General features: G+C 32.9%; 1 protein-coding gene across 4 annotated transcripts in view; it reads left to right on the top strand.

Moving 5' to 3' along the window:
• The window catches only part of CSMD3 (CUB and Sushi multiple domains 3), a 680,626-nt gene that overhangs the window by 400,000 nt on the left and 260,228 nt on the right, over positions 1-20,398 (top strand). For all 4 annotated transcript variants that reach the window (XM_063327428.1, XM_063327427.1, XM_063327426.1 and 1 more), the window contains 3 exons: positions 4,662-4,849; positions 7,300-7,488; positions 16,889-17,005. In XM_063327428.1, coding sequence (XP_063183498.1) covers positions 4,662-4,849; positions 7,300-7,488; positions 16,889-17,005 — 494 coding nt within the window. The remainder of the gene's footprint in view (positions 1-4,661; positions 4,850-7,299; positions 7,489-16,888; positions 17,006-20,398) is intronic.

Raw genomic sequence — 20,398 nt, 5'->3', positions numbered from 1 at the left:
GGATGGAACTCCAGTTTCCACAAATTACTGCAGCATTCCACTTTTCCTACATTACTACCTGTTACTTAGGTCCTTTCCTTATTCCAAGGACTTAGATATGCTGAGGACCTATAATTTCTTATCATAGCAAGACATGGGCATTTCATTTAAGCTCTTTATGAGAAAGCAAACCAGAAAATATAATTAAAAAAATGCTACATTCTACATATTTTTGAGGATATTTTAGATTCTTTTTAATTGTAAATATTAATAAAGTTAAATGATGATCCAGGAAAAAGGGGCCTTTGATGATCAAAGTTAGAGCACACAAATATCATGCAAGTACTTTTCAGTTCCTATTTATGCAGTGTATTTTGACTACTACTAGTCACACTCAAAAGAGAAGGTACGGCTTCATTTTAATATAATTCAAAAGTCGTTTTCAGCAGGATCTGAAAACAACCAGGTTCTCTTAGCAAAATCTCTTATTGTGATAAAATTGTTTAAAACTTTTTTCTAATACTATAGCATACACTATAATAAAGTGTTCACATGACATTATATACAATCAAAGGACAGGTATTATGGACATTTCAAAGGTATTTCCTATCCTTAACATCTAATGAAAGATAGTCCTCCAAAATAACTAGCACCGTACATCATCTTAATATGAAGATTTACCAAATTTTTGATAATTAAAATAAAAAAGAGAAGTGAATGACTCCTTCTTGCAGAAATTAATCAAACTCATATTACTTCAAAAGTAAAAGAAAATTATTGGTTTTCTTTACTGTAATGTAAATCAAAATGAAATAAAAATTTTGTAACTTTCGTTAACTCAAGCTTTTTAAAAGAAAAATACAATTTCAAATAATTTATTTTTAATTCAGCATTTCATTTTCAATTACACATTTGTCGTGGATAGTCGTTTCAAAGTGAAAAGTATTTGCCTTTTTATTTGCAAAATTCTAAGCCAGCTGGATTTTCTTACTTTGCACCTGAGTTTCATTAAATCTGACAGTCTCTTGTGTACAGTTCTGGTTTGTAATGCATTAAGGCCTTGTCATAAAATTGCACAACCTCTATTACTCTCGTAGGTAAGAGCCATAAGAACAAGACGTGATCTCTTCAGATCACAGAGTGAGCTCCTATCCTCTTTATAAGTTAATCTCATTATGATGACACTTCTTTTTCCATTGCTGCTCATTTTTGACACTCTTATTGCTTGCCATAAATTGGACTGATATGTGTATTGCTCAGATACAGCAACCCGGCGAGGCTCTACTTACATAGGAGTGTGTATGCTTATGTGTTTCTGTGCAGGATTACATGTGAAAATACATCTATGTATGTTCACACAAATGCACTTAGATAAATAATTACATGTTGGGATATAAAGAAAAAGTTATTACATAAACGAAATAATGAAATAAATCTTTATAGTGTGCTGAAAGAAAACATTTTGTAAACTAGCAGTGGTAAGGTTTTTTACTTAGACTTTATTTTTTTCACGTAATTTAAATTTAAATTCTGAGGCATTTATACTTTAGCTTCTTTTTAAGGACTCATTCTAGTCTGACTGTCCTTGTTCTACTCCTTCTGCTTACAAATCTTCAGCTGGACTTTCTCAAGACAGAAGGCTAGTTTTGTTGAAATATACACTTTTAAAACTACAGCCAAATGGCTTTCCTATATGATAAGGAGTGGAAGGTGTCCCTTCCTGTGGCAGGGGATTGGAACTAGATGATCCTTAAGATTTCTTCTAACCCAAATCATTCTATGATTTTATGATTAAAAAAGACTCATATTTTGCTCAATCCTTTACATTTCACCTTTGTCCTGAAAAACAGAAATATTTTTTCTAACCTTTCTTGGTGCAAATACTAAGACTTCCACAATGTGTGTAGTTATTTGAAAGATTTTTAATTTCTCAGTCAGAGTAAAACATGTATGGTACGTGTCTAGAATCTTTACATCCTTTCTTTTTGTTTTTTTCTAAGAGGAAGGGAACAGTTCTTACTAATGCACATTTCCTGCAGAGTGACACATTAACATTACATCAGTTTATCACTTGCACAGTAATTCATTTCCTTTTAGTCTCCCATCTTCCTATGGCTTCTCTCTTATGACATTGCCTATGTGCATTCTATGACTGTATGTTAAAGGGTTCCTGTGCCATGGAGCTGGAGACATGGGTGAAAAGAAAGAGATTTATAGGCAAAGTGAAAAATAATAACTATTATTTTTTGTGCTTTCAGAGACTTCATAATAACTTTTCCATATTTTCTTTTATGGACATGCGTGTATACTTTACAGAGTTTATTCCTGTTGCATAGGCATAGCTATGATAGATTATCTGATAGATTTTTGTTATAAATCAGTAGATTTTTAGGCTGAATTGAAATGATAGATGTGCCATTCTTCATTATAATGAAGTGTTTATCATGAAGCCTAATTATGAGTATTTAAATGCTAGGGATGTTAATCAGCAAACTACTGATTGGAGTACTAGTCACATTTGACTAATGAGTATATACTGTGCAGCAGGATGTTCTACTCATCCTGACACTGCATCGAGTTGATAGGGTGTCTCTTAGAAACAAAGATGAATGTTGTAAATATTAAAGCAGCTTTATCAGTTCAAATTAGATAAAAAAGTGTTTGTCGGCTCCTGTGTTCAAGTTTCACTCCTATCTGCTTGAAGAATTTTTGCGAATCCTCCATAAGAACAGACCTCACATAGCAATGAAGCCATCCAGTTTAATTTCAGAATAGTGACTAGTTAAGTAGGAAAGAATGTTGGAGTGGTCTTACATGAGCACAAAGTATTTTTTTATTCAATTTCCTATAAATCCCTACTGTTTTCTCACACAAAGGAATAACCACATGTTATATAAAAGTATCACATAAATTGGGCATCAAGAGGAAAGGTATTCAAGGAAAAAAATGATATAAGTATCACCATTATAAATTAAATTTAAATTGATCGCTTTTCTGAGACAAATGACCAAGCAAAGGCATTGTACATAATCCCCTCCTTCAAATTTCTTTCAGCTTATCTCCCTAAAAAGCTGACCTCACCTTTTATTTTTCAGTTGGGTACTTACTTTTCCTCTCCTTATTTCCTGCAATTTGTGGTGTTGTGTGTAGTTTTTAAGCAACAAGTACTTATGAGAGGATTTCTGTTGTGTCTTTGGAGACTCAATTTCATCATGTCTTGACTGGCCTGATAGTTGTTTTTCGTTTATGAGATCAATGCCTTTTTACACTTTATGTCTCAAGTATGTTTTTGATAAAGGAACTAAGGAAGCAGAGCAAGACTAAACAATCTGTTGCCAAGACTGTTTCTGGGTTTGGTTTTTTTTATGGATTAGTGGGAAAAACAAATACTGGAAAAGGCAAGTTATTGCCTGGTAGCTTTTTAGCAACATATTGTTGTGAATTCATGTGGGATTGAGTGAAAAAAGAATTTTTCAGTTCTCCTACTTCTAGACTTATCCTGCTTCATTTCTGTAACTCCCTATTAGTTTATTTTTGTGCTCTTTTCTATATTATTTCATAGGAGTGGGACATGGATAAAAGAAAACACATATTTTGGAAGCTTAATTTGACTTCTCATCTTTCACCAGTCTCCTTTAGATTTTTAGTCTCAGACTCATGGGACATGAATGCTGAAATACAAAGTTTCTCAGTACATTGGCATTAGTCATGCAGTTCCTTGAATGGATTTTGCAAAGCCAAATTAGGCATCTAAGTGAATCAGAGAGAGAATTAGGAATATCTGAAGGATCCTTGTAGGATCCTGCTGTTAATTGTTTCTATTTAATTCTGAAAGGGTTTCTCAATAATCCATCAGAGAGTCCATTAAAACAGTATGATTGATGTGCGTTCTGTCATAGCAAGAAAGAGAGAAACCACTGTCAAAATACCAAACGGGTGTTTGGGATTGCTGATACCATATAAAACAAGACAAACAAGGAGATACCTAGTAGCACTGTCACGCTCAGCTTTTCCTTGACAGGACCAGCACATGTACTGTCTCTAAATAGGCATTTTGCTTTATAGTGCTTTCTAAATAGGATTTTTAATATATTTTTTTTTTATCATAACTCTGCCACTAGTTTGGACTGAGCTTCAACTGACACAAAGCCACTAGAGTGTCAAAGCAGACTTAAGTAATTCTATCCCCGCTTATAAATGATTTTAAGGATAGGTGTTAAGAGTATGAGTATTTGATAATAAAAAATACCTTGATGATATTCGTGACAAATTGCATAGATATAATAAAAGAATGCATCAACATATCCTCTACATTTACTTAATTTTTCCAAAAAGAAAAATAATTTTGTGCTATAAAATAATATATGCAAGTAATATTAATCTTTGCTAACAAACCATGTGTTTCTGGCTCTTGTTTCCTGCAATATAAACCAGCTCAAGGAGTTTAAACTTATTTCTCATCTTACTAAGGCAGTAACCTGGAATTTGATTAATGTATTAATTATATAGGATAATTAATACTATTATATTGATATTGTAAAATATATATGTGGAGAAATAATTAAAAGAATATGATCAGGAAATGAGCATGGTTTTAAAGTATGGCTTACTTTTTATGGGCTTATTGAATTTGTTTTAACTGCTGCTTATATTTGTGCCTCTGTTTGTTTCCTCAACTCCAGATTTCAGACAGAACTCAATTATGATGTTTTGGAAGTTCATGATGGACCAAATCTATTATCTCCACTCCTGGGATCTTACAATGGTACACAGGTCCCACAGTTCCTGTTTAGCAGTAGCAATTTCATTTATCTTCTCTTTACAACTGACAACAGTCGTTCTAACAATGGATTCAAGATTCACTATGAAAGTAAGTAATTCAGAATTGTATTATTTGATTTCCCCATCACTGCTTATACTAGTCATAAAAAGGTGCACATGTGTCGTCCTTAGTAAATTCCTGTTATTTCTCAAACTGAGAAAGATTTAGTGATGTTAAACTGCAAAAGAGATGACTATTAATTTCGTTTACAATTTAATGTCATTGCTGTACTGCTCCATGCTTTAAGAATCAGGAGATGGGAAGGGGAAGCAAATGCCTTTCTTCTGGATGTTGCTTTTATGTTTTGTTTTTCTTATCTTTTATGCAATACATTCTTGTGTGTGTAAAACTGCATGAGATCAGGAAAATTATGAAAATCTAAGCAAATAACTGAATTACTGTCCTGATTGATGTACCTGCAGTTCTAACTGAAGGTAGTGGGAAATGCAGTTCACACTAATAAGCTGAAAAACAAGCTTTGGAATTGCTGTGGATTTTTAAGGATCTAAAACCCCTCATATGTGATTTCTTCTGACATATAGAGAATTATATTTCCCTTATTATAATCATATTAACTACACTGCAGAAAGTATCCGTAAGATTTCATACTTTATGAACTCTTAAAATTCATACAAGTTGATATATTATCATGTCATTTACTTTAGTGTTTCTAAATATACCTTTTGTTGTAATAAGCGAAATAATACTTTTCTGTATTCACTGTTTAATTTGCTTAGTGAGGTGTTTGCACCTGCAATGATAGCACATTGCTATCTATCCATTTCTGTTTCATACTCCTACTTGTTGGAACTATCACCAAACAATTTTCAGATGTTCTTAATTTTTTAGATTAATTTTGGACATTTTTACTTTTCCTGACAACTAATGATAACAATATTAAATACAATATATGTAGAGGTGACTTTTTGCCAGATAAAATTTGGGCTAATTTTAACTCTAGTGAATGTCAAGTTCTGGCTGCTTATTTAAAAAAATCTATTATTATTCCAAAATTCTTTTACTTTCCTGCCTTCACCCATATCCTTCCATTTGCATGAACTTTTACATTGAAGAAGCCATGATTTAGTTAAGTTCTCATCCATTTTGAAGTTCAAATGATGGCTATCATTACAGATCAGGAAAATTAGATTAATATTGCCATCAGAGACCACTAAATTCTTCAATTGATTGGCTAAATTAATAAAGTTAAATAGAAATCACACTTTGGGAATGTGAATAGCAAAAAGAGGAAAGCTGCACTTATTACAAATATCCTTATATCAAAATGTTTCAATTAAATAAATTTGGAAAGGAAATCTGAAATTTCATTATAAGTTAATTCTTCAATTTAATTATAAAAACCCTTTTCTTCTAAAATTGATCCCAACCCCACAGTTCTTTTTACATTAGTGAACAATGGAAGTTACATTTATTCTATCAAAGAACATTGAAAATGCACATCTTTACCATTTTTGCACAAAATAAACCATTTTCAGTACTTGTTTTTGTGCTTAACATCCTCTGTTTATATACAGATATCTAGTATTAATATTATTTTTGTTTGATTCTTACTGGTTCATTGTCTTATATTATCCAGTACAACCTAATTAGGATTTCCCTTTTCTGGATAGTAATAATGACTAATGATCTTCTGTTCAGCATTTCTCTCTTCAAATAGCCTATTGAAAGCTGAAGTTTTTTATACGTTGTCATTTTCTATGACAATTATTTCTTTCCACACTGAATTTCTTTGTAAGGAAGTACATTTTAAGGCTTTTGTGTAGGAATAAAAGGAATAACACCCATAAAAATTCTTACACTGACTACTAATTTGCTAACTTGAGTAATATTGTTAGAGTTTTTTCTTTCTTTGTTTTTCCCTGATTCTTTTAAAATTAAGTTAAAATTTTCACTGAGAAATAATCTAAAAGCTTTAATTTTCCAACACCCATTAAAATCCTCTTTATCAAGTCAACTTCTCTTAACTCCTTTTTTCTGCTATTCCTTATCTTCTCAATATCTCACATATCAAATAAAATTAGGTATAAGAATTATTTATGTAAATAATTGATCTATGTAAAAAATTAAAGGATAAATATCAAAAGACATAAAAAGCATTTTCGCTAGGATAACAAAGTTTGGGGGCTGGGGGGAAAGGCTGGAAATCAGAATTGTGAGTGATCATCAAAGCTTTTCAACATCAGCATCAGGGACAAAATAATTTAATAATTCTGAGATAGGATCACGCTAAATATCCTGTAAATTATGTGATGTTTTTCTCTGCAACAGTGACAGGATGCAATTAATTATCCATAACATAATGGTAACACAAAGAAACATAGTTCAAGGAGTATTCACTGAAAATGTGTGATAATGGAGGCTTTGCCCCCACTCACAGCACAGTGATTTACTTAAATTAATTAAAAAAAACCCTATAGGTTGTTTATTTAACTCTTTTTGTTGTTGTTTTTGTTGTGTTGTTTTTTTTTTTAATCTAGGTGTAACTGTTAATACTTACTCTTGCTTGGATCCTGGCATACCGGTGCATGGACGTCGTTATGGACATGACTTCTCTATAGGTTCCACTGTCTCATTTAGTTGTGATCCAGGTTACAGGCTGAGTCATGAGGAACCTTTGCTATGTGAAAAAAATCACTGGTGGAGTCACCCACTCCCAACTTGTGATGGTAAGCATGAACGGATAAAATATAGAGTACCTTAAAATACATACCTTTTGCCAAACTATTGTTATCAAAATGAGTTAAATGTGGAGCTTGTAAAACTTCCATTTTTAGGAAAAAGAGAATAGTTGAGGGAATATATGTTACATACCTCTGTGTGGTTAGATATTTAGTAAAAAAAATACAGGAGAATATATAATTCTTTAAATCAGCAGATTATTGAAGATACGTCTATCTGAATATATGTTACTGTGAGCTAACTGATTGCCGGTTAGCTCAAGGCATGCAAGCTTAATCCGTATCTGCTTGTAAAGCACTTATTATAAGCCACTAGCTAGCTTGTACAAACTGCTCGCTATTTGTATTTGTATATCTGTCTATGGACATAGGTGTTCTGACATACAAAACATGATATGCACTTTATTTAAACCTGACTCGAAAGCTGCATTTTCTCATTTCGTGTTGACCACTGTGTTCCTAACTTGTTAGCAGAACTTGATGCTCTTCAATTACTGTAGGAGTTGATTGGGGCCACATTATACCTGATGATTAAGTGTATGATTGTTAAATCAGAAAAAAATGGTATTGAGTAACATCATTCATTTTGGAGTCTCCACCATATCATTAAAGAAGTCTGCTTGAAAAATTATCTAATAGTTCCAGTTATCTCTTGTTATCAGAATTGTTCATTTTAATCTGTTTTCCCAGTTAGGGTGATACCAATTACATTTAATATTAAGAAAGTATATTGTAATATTTATTAAGTTGTGTATTGAGGTGTTTTCCTCTCAAAATATTTTTTTTTCCTTTTAGCATGGTGCACACTCTTCTGATGATGAAAATGTTATCAGGAATAATGTACCCACTTAATTCTAGAGTAGTATTTAAGAAAAAAATCTGCTGAACTTCTATGAGCTACATAATGCTGATAATAGTGTATTTTTCTAAAACAGTTCTTAGTGTTTCAGGACACTCGGTTAGAATGAAAAAGATGAAATTGAATGAAGACTACTGGGAAAGCCCACTAATCATGTTTGATTTGACATATGGAAACATAGTAATATCCACTGTATTTCTGTCTTTAAAAAATGGTAGGGGTTCTCTTGGCCTTCAGCTTATTTAATTAGCAAATGCTTTCATTTTTATATTTCAATATGTTGAACATGTCAGTATATGATGATGCTCGAACTTTTCAGTGGTAGAAAGGGGTGTGAATAATGACTTTCCTGAAATGGCACTCTGTAGTTCAGCAAGCCTGTTTCCTAAAGGATTCTGCTTCTCAGTCAGGTTCTTGGGATGAAGAATTGTGGGGTTCCCACAGCTCACAGCCAAGGGAACTATATTTTTACTGAATAGGCCATAGACATACGATGTGTTTTCTTATGGTGTTAGGCACTAGATGGTAACCATCTAAAGCAAAGAGTATTACACGCTCTCTATAAATACTGTGCTCTGCTGTGACATAAACTTACATATTGTGATAAATTTCTTCCTTAAGATGCTGAACTAGCATGCAATTCATTAAGTAAATGAGATTTTTTTTTTCTCCAGAGTATGTTGCTAAATGGCAATTGTCCATTGAATAAATATGTTCTAAAGGCAGGATTGAGTACATTTATTCTAGTAAATTTAATCAATTCATGGTTGAACTAATTTTAATTTCACTGATGAACTTCCTCTCTGGTAGAATGTTTTGAAATAGGATCCAGTGTCCTTGCACCCCACGGGAAAAAAGGGCATTTGCTAAATGGGCGATTCTTTGCATACACTGCGAGTATGGGTTTGTATTAATTGTGACACTAATAAACACATTGGTCACTGTTCCTGCTCATTCAATATATTACTCTGACTGTTTCTGAGGAGCAGAGTTTTTCATTGATTGTTCTTTTTGATAATTGCACCTCTTTTTGATAATTACATCATATACTGATATGCAGATAGACCATGATAATTGCACAGACAGATCATGGCAACTCACGACTGTAAGTGTTTTGGAGGAGGAAAGGGTGTTGAAGATGAAAAAAAATTAGACTTCTTATAACCAGTTCTTCCTCAAAGTAGATGGTGTTGACTGCAATTCAATTCTTTGAAGGAGTGTAAACTAATTTTTTCATGAGGTGTTTGGATGTTACACAGATAAGCATCATAAAAGGATTATCAGGGAAGTCACACTTGGCTGTCTACAGGAACATTTTGACAATTCTGAGAATGATGGTTTCAAAATGAACAAACTTTTTCGTTCCCTAAAGACTGGCCTGAGGGATTATAATTCATTCATATTTGAATAATTGATACGCATGGAGGATTTCATACGTAATTTCCTTAGTTTTGATTTTTATGTGTATCTACATAGATAAGGTGTGCACTCTTCCTCAGTGCACATACGTATTCTCTCTATGTGTGTATGTGTATACATATATATGCAAACATAGAAGTTTTTATAGAAAAAATATATCTATTTCTTCATAGAAGAAATTATATAAAGAAGTATAGCAAAAACCTTTCCAGAAAAAAATAAAACATTTAGAGTTCTCTGACCTTTGAGGATAGTAGAATCTAGTTCTCCTCTTTAAAGATAAATCTTTAAGGAAAATATTTTCATAATCATAGAATAGTTACAGCTGAAAGGAATCTCAGAATGTCATCTAGTCCAAACCCATATCCCAACAAGCGCGTCCAATCTGGATGTTAGATCAGGTTGCTCAGGATCCTACACAACTGAGTTTTATCTCCATGGAGGGAGACTCCATTTCTTCTCTGATCAACCTGTCTCATGGTTTGACCATATAATAAATATTCTTAATATATACTGAGAGCTTCCTGTCTTCCAGTTGCATCCGTTAACTCTCATCCCTTCACTGTGGTGAAAACTCCTTGAATTTACACAGTCCTTGAATTGCTTTACAGTTTTCAAGACAGCAACTCCACTGTATTAAAATAAGTTATACAACCATAACATTAAGGCTTCTTCAAAGAATGAAAAGTAAAACCTATGATCTTTATCAAACCATCAGTCTCTTTTCAAGAAATGAATTAGTCTGTAGACTGTTAGGAATATACTGTTAAAAGCACTTTAGTGTTGTTATGTATAACCAAGTCCTGGATAGCCATCTTGGCAAAATATTTTTAATTTCTTTTCAAATGAGGTGGCACTGATCAAGGGTTAGACTTCTGACTTTTTTTTTTTCCTTCTTTGGTTCATGTGTAAACAGCTTTTTTACCCATGCAGACCAGAGAAAAAGATTGGTATTACTGTGTACATTTATTTATTTTGAAATAGTTCATATGAAGATGTGGTTTGGTCTATGTATCATAAATGTGGGACACATTACCTAGGAAAATAAACATACAAATAAATAACAAGCACCATTTTCAAATGGGAGTATATACAGGCCTTCAGAAAATATTCATACTTGAGAGATAAAATAGATGGTTTTGAGCTTTGCTTAGAAAATATTACTTGTATTACATTTACACCATTCATATCTAACATCTACATATGATTCATTGCCTACCTATATATCTCTACATTCCTTAATTTCTTGACTGTAATCTCCTCCAAGTGCTTAACACATACGACAAAATTTTGTCTTACCATGTCCTTTCTATATGTATCTCATAACAGAATTTTACTTTTAAGCTTTGAATATATGTGAGAAAACCTGTTCTACGCGATATGTGAAGTATTGTATTATTCCCATTTAAAATGACAGGAAAATTAATGTAAAAGTTAGATACCTTATTAAGAGTGTAAAGTGCTTTTTATTCCCTTCGTTATAACATGAAATTGAATGCTAATACATAATAATTCTATTCATTATTTGAATTAAAAATAAATATTGTCATCCCACTTGATCTTCATTTACTTAAGAAAATTAATAAATAGCAAGAAAAATGTTCAAGGAAGATTGAAAACATCTAATGTTTTTATTGAAAATGCCTAGATGTCCAAATGAATTAGCAAATATGACTTGTGCAGTACCATGAGGAACAAATCCAGGAAGTATGACAGAGATGTTATGTCATTTCTGTGAAGGCACCTCTAAACTAAACCCAATACTTTTATTAAAATACAACTGTTAAAAAACCTGCTGCAAATATTCAGTGGGGTAGATGCCAGAATTGGAATTGGATAGCATGTTGTGGTCTGGTTTAAATTTAAATAAGAAGGTAAAAATGTTTATGTTGTGAGTAATCTAGGTTACGCTAGTTTCTATTAAGTTCATCTCTTGTGTGATATAACTCAGTCCAAGTTTTCTTTCCGTAAGCTTATTATAATAATTTTATGTCCATATTGTTATTAACTTGTTATTACTTGACTGCATCCCATTTTAAGACACATTACACCTTCCTTAATTAAGGAAGACAGATGCTGAAGTTTCTTAGTCCATGAAGAACAGTATATAAGATTCAAATTCTAATTCACTGTTTCAATATTTTTTAACTATATTTATATTTCCCTTTTATTATCAAATTACATAGCAAATGCAAATCACCTCACATTTCTAGTTGGAAGTTAGAGTTAATTCAGCAAATTAATGTAGTGGGGCCTCTGTGTGTTTGTGCACAGATATACTTGTATTTAGATGTATGTATACACATAGACAAGCACATCTACGTGTGGATAGATTTATCTTCTTTCCACTCTGTGGTTCTTTCTGAACTAGCATATGAGTCTTTTTCGATGATTCTTGAAACCATTTGTAAAACTGATCATTGTTACTAATCAATTATAAATGTGTTCCCATCACCTTTGAAAACAAATGACTTTCAATTATTTGTACTTGCAGCAAGCTGAACTTACTGAAAAAAGTATTTTTTTTTCTGAAGGCTTCTGTTCTTATATGTGTTTTCTCTTTTTTGAGAAAATTGAGTTAGATCATTGTATGTTAGTTTTCGAGTTTTAGTTAGTGACCTATGGCTAGTCTCTTGAAAAAACTTTATATATCAAAATGGTAGGTGATATAATTTGAAAATGTGGAAAATGTTAATTTCTCAGACATCACTGTCTTCAGTCAGGCTAAAAAGGGATGATATGGCTTTTTTTACTGCATTGCTAGTGAACGCTATAAGTAGAAATTTACAGATGCCTGTATTTGTATAGATTTTCTTGTTTTCTCTTGTTTTACTGAAATAACAGATACATTCTCTTGATAGCTTTCCGTCCTTCTTGGATAAGGTGGCCCCCTTCTTCTCGCATCCAGTTTTCTTGATAACTTCATATTATTGCTATACACTCAGTGCTATACACTCAGTGCTATACACTGAGACTAACTTGTGTTACTGCAAAGTAAATTAGTTTTAAATAGGTATAAACCTTGTTCAAAGACCTCACATGACAGAGAACATAATTAGTGGTATAAAAAAGTAAAATTTAAGAGGTAAGAAGCTTTTCTGTGAACAAGCATTAAGCTAGCTATACAGGCTGACCTCTACGGGAAGACATTATACAGACTGACTTCTGCAGTAAAATATAAATATGTTAAACATAGAACAGAGGATGTGAAAAAAATGGAAAAAAATATCTGTGAACAAAATGTCACAATCTAATGTAAAGTGTCCAAGCGATATGTTTGTGTAGTGCAGCTGCTGTGACAAGAAGAGCAGGTGAGTACTTGCAATTGTTCATGCAGTGGTCACAGTGGTCTTAATCTACAGAATTAGATTAAGAAAACCTGTCTCTTTAACTGGTCAAGGTCAGAGATACCAATGTGCTTTACCAGCCTTCCAAAGTGAGTCCCCAAGAGGGAAAAGAACAAGCCAAGTTAGCAGAAGTACAAAAGGGTAAAAATAGACCATGAATAAATTTAAGATAGAAATTATGAGACTATTTCTAGTATTGGAAGATTGATTTTCTGTAACAGTTTTATAGTAGCATGAAATATGGCCTGAAATGGAGATTGATAATTTTATGAATGACACAAGTCAAGTGCTTTCATTACAACTACTCATGTATTTCAGGGAAGAAGCATGGCCTGCATGTCTCCCACTGAGAAATTTACGAGTAGCCTGAATAAAGGTTCTAAAATTTTTTGGGCCAAAAATTATTTTCAAACTGTATAGGATCATTTTCCAAGCTAGGCTTGCTTGCTGTCCCTCTTCCTTTTGACTGATCATGTTACTGAGAAAAATAAATGCAGTTGTGATAATTTACAACAAAATAAAGTGCAAGTAATCAGCCCAACACCGTTAGAATTTATTTCACCTAAACAACTGGCTTAGCCACTGAGCTCCACAATTAAATTTTAATCTTCATTCACAATTATCCAAAACTTGTTTCTTAAATTGTCGCATAATTTCTGATCACCACAGTGCTGTAGAGGTATTTTATAGTATACATGCAGGTACCTATCTGTATTTCATTCAGTCACGTCTATATTTTGTTTTCTTTATTTTTTTTATTTTGTTTCTCACTCTTCTGAAAGCATAGTAATGGAGGGGAAAAAATTTGGCATGTCTTGATTCAGCTTCTCTGGTTGCATAGCAAAGAAATGATTGTTAGTGTGTTAGCAACACAAAATTCCATTTTCCATGCTAGAACACCAAAATAGCACTTCATTTATTTGCTTATGTATTCATCCTTCTTTCAGTCTCTTCTAGCCTCCATCTCTGTATAATCATATAAAGTGAAAGAAAGGCTTCTTGTAGAATTTTGGAAAATGTGTGGAGTTTATCTTCTGCTGTTTTTATTTTCTTGTGTTTCTGTTTTCCTTTGCACTCTGAAAGAGTCAGATACTAGTAGTGATATCACATGCTTGGGCTGTTTGCCATCTTATCAGGACCAGTGCACATTTTATATTTCAGATCTGTCAACTTGGCTGTGTTTTGTAAAGTGCTGGTCCCTTGATGCCTTTTTTTGCCATCTGCTAGCCTTCATAGAATTACACGGAGTGCCTAATGGCATGCCATACATGTTTTCTAACCATTTGCATTCCTGAAAGGTTTTCCAAATGCCCACTGTAAAATACATGATTTGTTTGGGCTGTTTCCCCGATCATAAAAACCGATTAATAGGGCTGACCTAAGGTATGGACAAAGTAAGTAATAACCATCAGAAGGTCCAATAACATGCTGTCATTGGACAGCTTTGTTCTGCTTCACTATTTTCTAAATATAATAAGATCAGGTGATAAGTGGACAGTGTTTATCTGCATTGTTTCTTCATCAGAGAAGTGAGGAGGAAAATTAGTATGCTGGGATGTTATTACCCTGTGGCAACAATGATGAGACTGGGCAGTTGTGGTCCTAGAACGTCCTATTTCAGCCTATGGTACTGGATCTGCAAATTTCTGGCTTACAACTAGGCCAAAAAGGCTAGAAAGTTGGTAGGATAGATAGCACACTCAAAGAAATCATGAGGTTACCCACACAAATATACAAGTTTAAAACAGGAATGTGGTTAGTTAGAACAACCAAACAAATTTAGCTAAGCAAAATAGGGTGATCTTCATCCTAGGGTATAAGATGAAGTTCAGTTTCTGCTTTATAAGAAAACTGTAGTTAAATGTATACTTCTTTTTATTCAGGGCCCTAAAGATAGTGATGACAGTAAGACAGAAGGTACATTCTGGATATTTTTGATTTGCTATATGGCTTGTCCTTAAATCAGTTTTGAATGGACTTCTACAAGCAGAAAATCAAGACTGGTCAGCATATTCATTCTCAAATAAATAGCATTAGTAGCAAAAGCAATAATAGGTACAACTTTCATGATTCATCCCATCAATGTATAGCAGAAATTCCACAAGCAGAATAAATATTAAGTTATAGTAGAATAAATGGCATGATGTAACAAATTACTCACAACACCTTTCTCCTGAAGAAGTATGAAGATGTTGTTTGAGGACTGTTCATGTACTGAAAGGCCAAATTTCTCCCACCTTTACAATCCGTACTGTAGAGCACTATGTCAGTAGCTGCTGCTGACTGGTGTTACAGGAGCAGTAGGAGCAGGTTAAACCAGCTAGTGCAGGTGAGCCAGCCTCTCTCAGAAACAGGTATTGCTCCTCCAGCCTGGGACAGCCTCCTTCCCTTGCCCTCGCTGGAGTGGCACAGGCTGGGAAACACAGACACGAGCAGTAGGCGAGCAACAGCTTATACAAGAAGGGAAAGAGGGACTGATAGTTGTATAGACTGGAATTGCAGGCAAGTAACTGCTGTATACCTATCACCCAAACTGCCTTTCAACAGCTTCAGTGTCTGCTAAGGAGAAAACCCTCTTATTAAAAGTGGGATCGTTGAATGCTGGCTTAGGTTAAGGTGCAGACTCAAAGAAACTATGGTTGATACCAGTAAAAATTCTGAAAGGACACTGGTTGAGAACTCGACTACTGAAGGCTGAAAAGGGAGAGTTTGTATTAATTACTTTGGAAGAGCTGCTCATTAAGAACTGCAATAACCTTTCCTAAAGCAGTCTATATTATTGTACTGAAATCTGGTGGCAATAACATGGTTTACTGTTTTTTTTTTGTATTCTGGGACATTTCTAATGCATATAATTAGGCTAAGAAAAATAAAAGGAATAGATGTTTTTAATCTTGAAGCAAAAAAACCCCATAGAAATATTCATTTGTTCTATAATGTATGCCCTTCTGAGATAATGTATATTCAGAGAACTATGATGTAATAACTTTTCTTGGCACTGAGTTTTAATCACTGTTATTGATAAAAGATAATTCTAAGCTCTAAGAGCCTCTTCAGTACTAAAAGTTACTCTATATAATATTTCAAAAGCTCTGGAATGGAAAATTCACCATTAGAATGTAATGGTGAATTGTGAAGATATTTATGCCACTGTTGTAAGATTTTATTTGTGTATTTTGTATTAATTCAAGCTGCAATTTAATTTTTATATTGCTCAATTACTGATTGCTTTTACAAAGTCACTACTGATACTGTAGAAAGACTTATTCTTATATTGGCAATTGTCATTATCATTATCACTTGCATTATAGATATAGATGCATATCCAATAATTAGATACAAGAAAGGATGTCATGCTTCCCTGCAGTAATATTTTCAGTGAGTAATTCTTCAATAGTGATATCCACTCAGTGCCATTTTAACTCTCCAGCCTTAGCTTCTGGCTAAAGTGATATTGTTTGGCTCCGTATCTTCTTCTGCCTTTATCTTGTGACTTTCACAGTACCTCAAGAAAATGTGAAAAACCAGCAAAAACCCTCAATTTTCATTTTCTTAGTACCTATAACAGAACGTGTTAATTATTCATGGATTGTATTTCTTTTCATATTGTGTAAAAATGGGCTGAGGTTATATGTGGAATTACTGAATCATTTGACCAACAATTTTTAAGCAATTTTAAAGCCAGAAGTTTTTTAAAAAATATTTTCTTATATTTTCTGTCATCTGTAAGTTTTATATTTATTATTTTCTTTGTTATTTCAAGCTTTATGTGGTGGAGATGTTAGAGGACCTAGTGGAACGATTTTATCCCCTGGTTATCCTGATCTGTATCCAAATTCACTGAATTGTACATGGACTGTGGATGTTACCCATGGAAAAGGTAAATAAATCAATTTCTCTTTTTCGACCCTTTTTTTTTAAAAAAAATGTAAATCCAGTGTTCTGTGCTACACATGTAGATCTAAATTAGCAGCAATGAACTAGGATTGCTGATTTTTGGTTTTGTTTATTTTTATTATAGTAATTCCTATAATTCCAGATGTGGACTAGGCCCTTTTTGCTTGCCGTAGAACAGAAAGTCTCTAAAAGTTTATACTCCAAGTAACAGATAGTTGGATGTGTGCACATTAATTTGTACAGGTGAAAGAGGATCAATGCTTTTTCCGTGTTGAGGAGGAAATGCCTTATATTAGAGAGAGATTAGCAGGAAGTAATCATTGATATTTAGACTTGGTATCAATAGAAGAATCTGAAGTGAAGACTTAAGTGAAGATGTTATTCATATTATGGCATAAAAAAGGAATGAAGTTAATGACAGAGGAGTTGTTTAAAAGATTTCTCATTATGCTTAAATTTTACGTTACGACTAGCTGTCAACAAGAAAATGTCAGAAAGAAAAGTCACATTATTTTGAAGAAAAGTCACATTATTTTGAAGAAAAGAAACTGTTTCAGCTTACCGAGATACATTTTCAGGGTGACAGCATATATATGCAGCAGTTTTATATGCATATATAGATTGAATAAATAATATAGTTTAGGTATAAATGTAGAAAGAAAAAAAAATGGAACCCAATAAGAGAACATTTAGAGAGGTAAGAAAGAGTTATAGAATGACTGATCACAGAAGCTGAGGGACACGAGACTTTTAAGAAAAGGATGGTTATTTGTTGAAGGAGGATTTCAGGATAAAGATGTAATACTGATTTTAATTCTTATCTGAGAAAGGATCTTAGTAAGAGTTATTTCAAAGGAATAAGAAGAGGTTAGAAAATGCTTGGGACACAAATGCAAGTTGGTAATTCCAGCTAGCAAAATGTGTCCTACTTGTGTGTCCTACTTGCTTTAAGGTGAAAGGTTTTGGGACTATATGAGAAGATGGTCAAACTTTTAGATTTTTGTTGGTATTTTATTTTAAATATGGGAATGACTACATAGTACACTACAAAAAGGAGAATTGCATCTGTAACACTGGAAAGAATACAAAAAAAAAGGAATGAAAAGGAGAAGAAGGAAGGCAAGTTCAATTCTGAATTTTATCATATTTCTCTATGAGGGCATGAAAAATATGACAAAGTACACCAATGATGTATTCCTCTAAGAAAGAGTTATTGATAACATAAAAATAAGACTTCCCTCACAGAGAATTGTGCTGATCTGTGGATCCCCTTGTTCTATTTTGTGCAAATAGTACGATAGCTCCTCATCTAGATGTTAAGTCACTCTGACTGGATGTCCTGTTTAAAACTCCTTAAAGTGTTAAAGTGGCAAATTGTATCTCTCAACATTATTGCGCCAGCTATTCCACAGTCTCTTTTTACTACCAGTTGAAACCATTGTGTCAATATAATTTGCTTCTAAGTACCCACAGTGAAAAAGCATTCTGAAATTACTGAGCCTACATCCAATACTACATTTTCCTTTGTTACCTCTAGGTATTGATACAAGGCTTTTTGAGTTGCAGGAAAGTAGGTGCTGTGGATCTTTTGCAAAGGAGAATAAAATAACTGTTTGTCTAGATAAGCAAGAAAGACTTGTATGAAGTGTAAGAAAACTGTTAGCCCTGTAGTCATTTGGTTTGCACCCTGTCTGAAAAGCCATTGCATAACCAGCCCAAGCTTTATAATCTGGGCCTTGAAGAGAAGTAGCAGAGATGGAATTTAGCTTTGTGGAGTAATATGTGACTGAAAATTAAGTAAATTCTACAGTAAACATAAACCCAGATTAAACCATATTTTTCAGAATTCTTGAAAGACATTTTATTAACACTTTTATTTTTTTAAAATTAAAAATAGGATTATGTAGGAAAGTACTTAATTTTAATTTTTTTTTTTAGAAAATGAAGTAGTTTTTTTTGTGATTTATCTTTTTTCTTGAACCCTTAGCTAAGGAAGTACATAAAAGTTAGGATAAATAAAAACTAAAATTCTCAATATGATTACATTTTATGTGAGGCTATTGAAAAAACCATTATATATAATGAGAATCCCAAGAAAAAGAAAAAAAGAAAAAAAGCAAAAATATTATACAGGGAAAGAGAGTAATAGAATAAACATATACATTTATAAGCACGTATATGCTGATACTTACACATACACATACATATTGATACAGGCATGCTCTTGTTTGTGTCCATAAGGTTTATATTATTTTATGGAAATGTTATTAAGGAAAAACATTATTAAATATGAATACTATGTTGTAATTTGACTTGGGCATTTTGGCTTATGCTGCTCAAAGATCTGCTGGAAACAATTGAAGAGTGAGGATTTGCTGTGAGTAGGAAATAGGAAATATTGTATGAACTTATATTTTGTTCTTGTTGGCAAAACGGTATTAATACTTTAAGCTCTTTCTGTAGAACTGCATGGGGAAGATAGCTCTCCTTTTATGACAATAAGCCACAGGCTTACTTAATTTAACTTTAAACTTCTAACACTAAAGTTCTCTGTGTGAGTAAGCTAGTTCATTAGGCCACTTCTGTATTTAATGGACAAACACATATATCTTCAGGATATGAGTCATCTCACCCTGAAAAGGTATCTAAAGCAGATGGAATGAACCATCGTCTGAAGGTGTCTATTTATCTTTATCATCAAATGTCCAGGGGGTTTATATAGTCCCCAGATGAATCGTCCATTGGGAGACTGAGTGACTAAGTTTTAGATAGTTACCATTTGGGAAAATTAATCCCATACACATAAATGGGTTAAAGAGAGGGAAAACAACTTTGTTCTGCAAATCTCATTTTCTGGTCTGTTTTGTGTCTAATATAATTCCAACTTCAGAATCTCAAGGAGTACCTTCTACTGGCCATTAACTAGTGATAGGATTTTTAAAAAATAATTAAAGTTCTCTTCAGTCTTTTTTTTTTTTTGACAAAGTTAGATGGTTTAATGTCAGACTGTCAAGAAAATGTATGTAACTTGCAGCTCCAGAATGCTGTGGGGTATTTTTTTTAAACACACATCTTTATGTTGCAACTTCATACTCCTATTACATAATAGCAGGCAATTAAAAGCATATGTTTAGTTAAGATTTATGTTTTACATCTCAATATGTTGCATTGCTAAGCAAAACAGTTTCTATGTTTGTATATGCTGTTTTAATTAACATAATCTTCAATATAAATATATATATTTTAATTTTACTGTTCAAGTGTATCTAAACTTCTAGAATTCTGCAAGGAATTTTCATTTGTGTTCATGTGGGACAGCATTACAATTCTTCAGTGGCATTAAAACTTGATATTATTTTATTTTTTTTTAAATTTG

Source organism: Chroicocephalus ridibundus, chromosome 2 (assembly GCF_963924245.1).
Source record: "Chroicocephalus ridibundus chromosome 2, bChrRid1.1, whole genome shotgun sequence".
Taxonomy (NCBI): domain Eukaryota; kingdom Metazoa; phylum Chordata; class Aves; order Charadriiformes; family Laridae; genus Chroicocephalus; species Chroicocephalus ridibundus.
The sequence above is the reverse complement of the archived record's forward strand: the minus strand, read 5'-3'. Positions and strand labels throughout refer to the sequence as shown.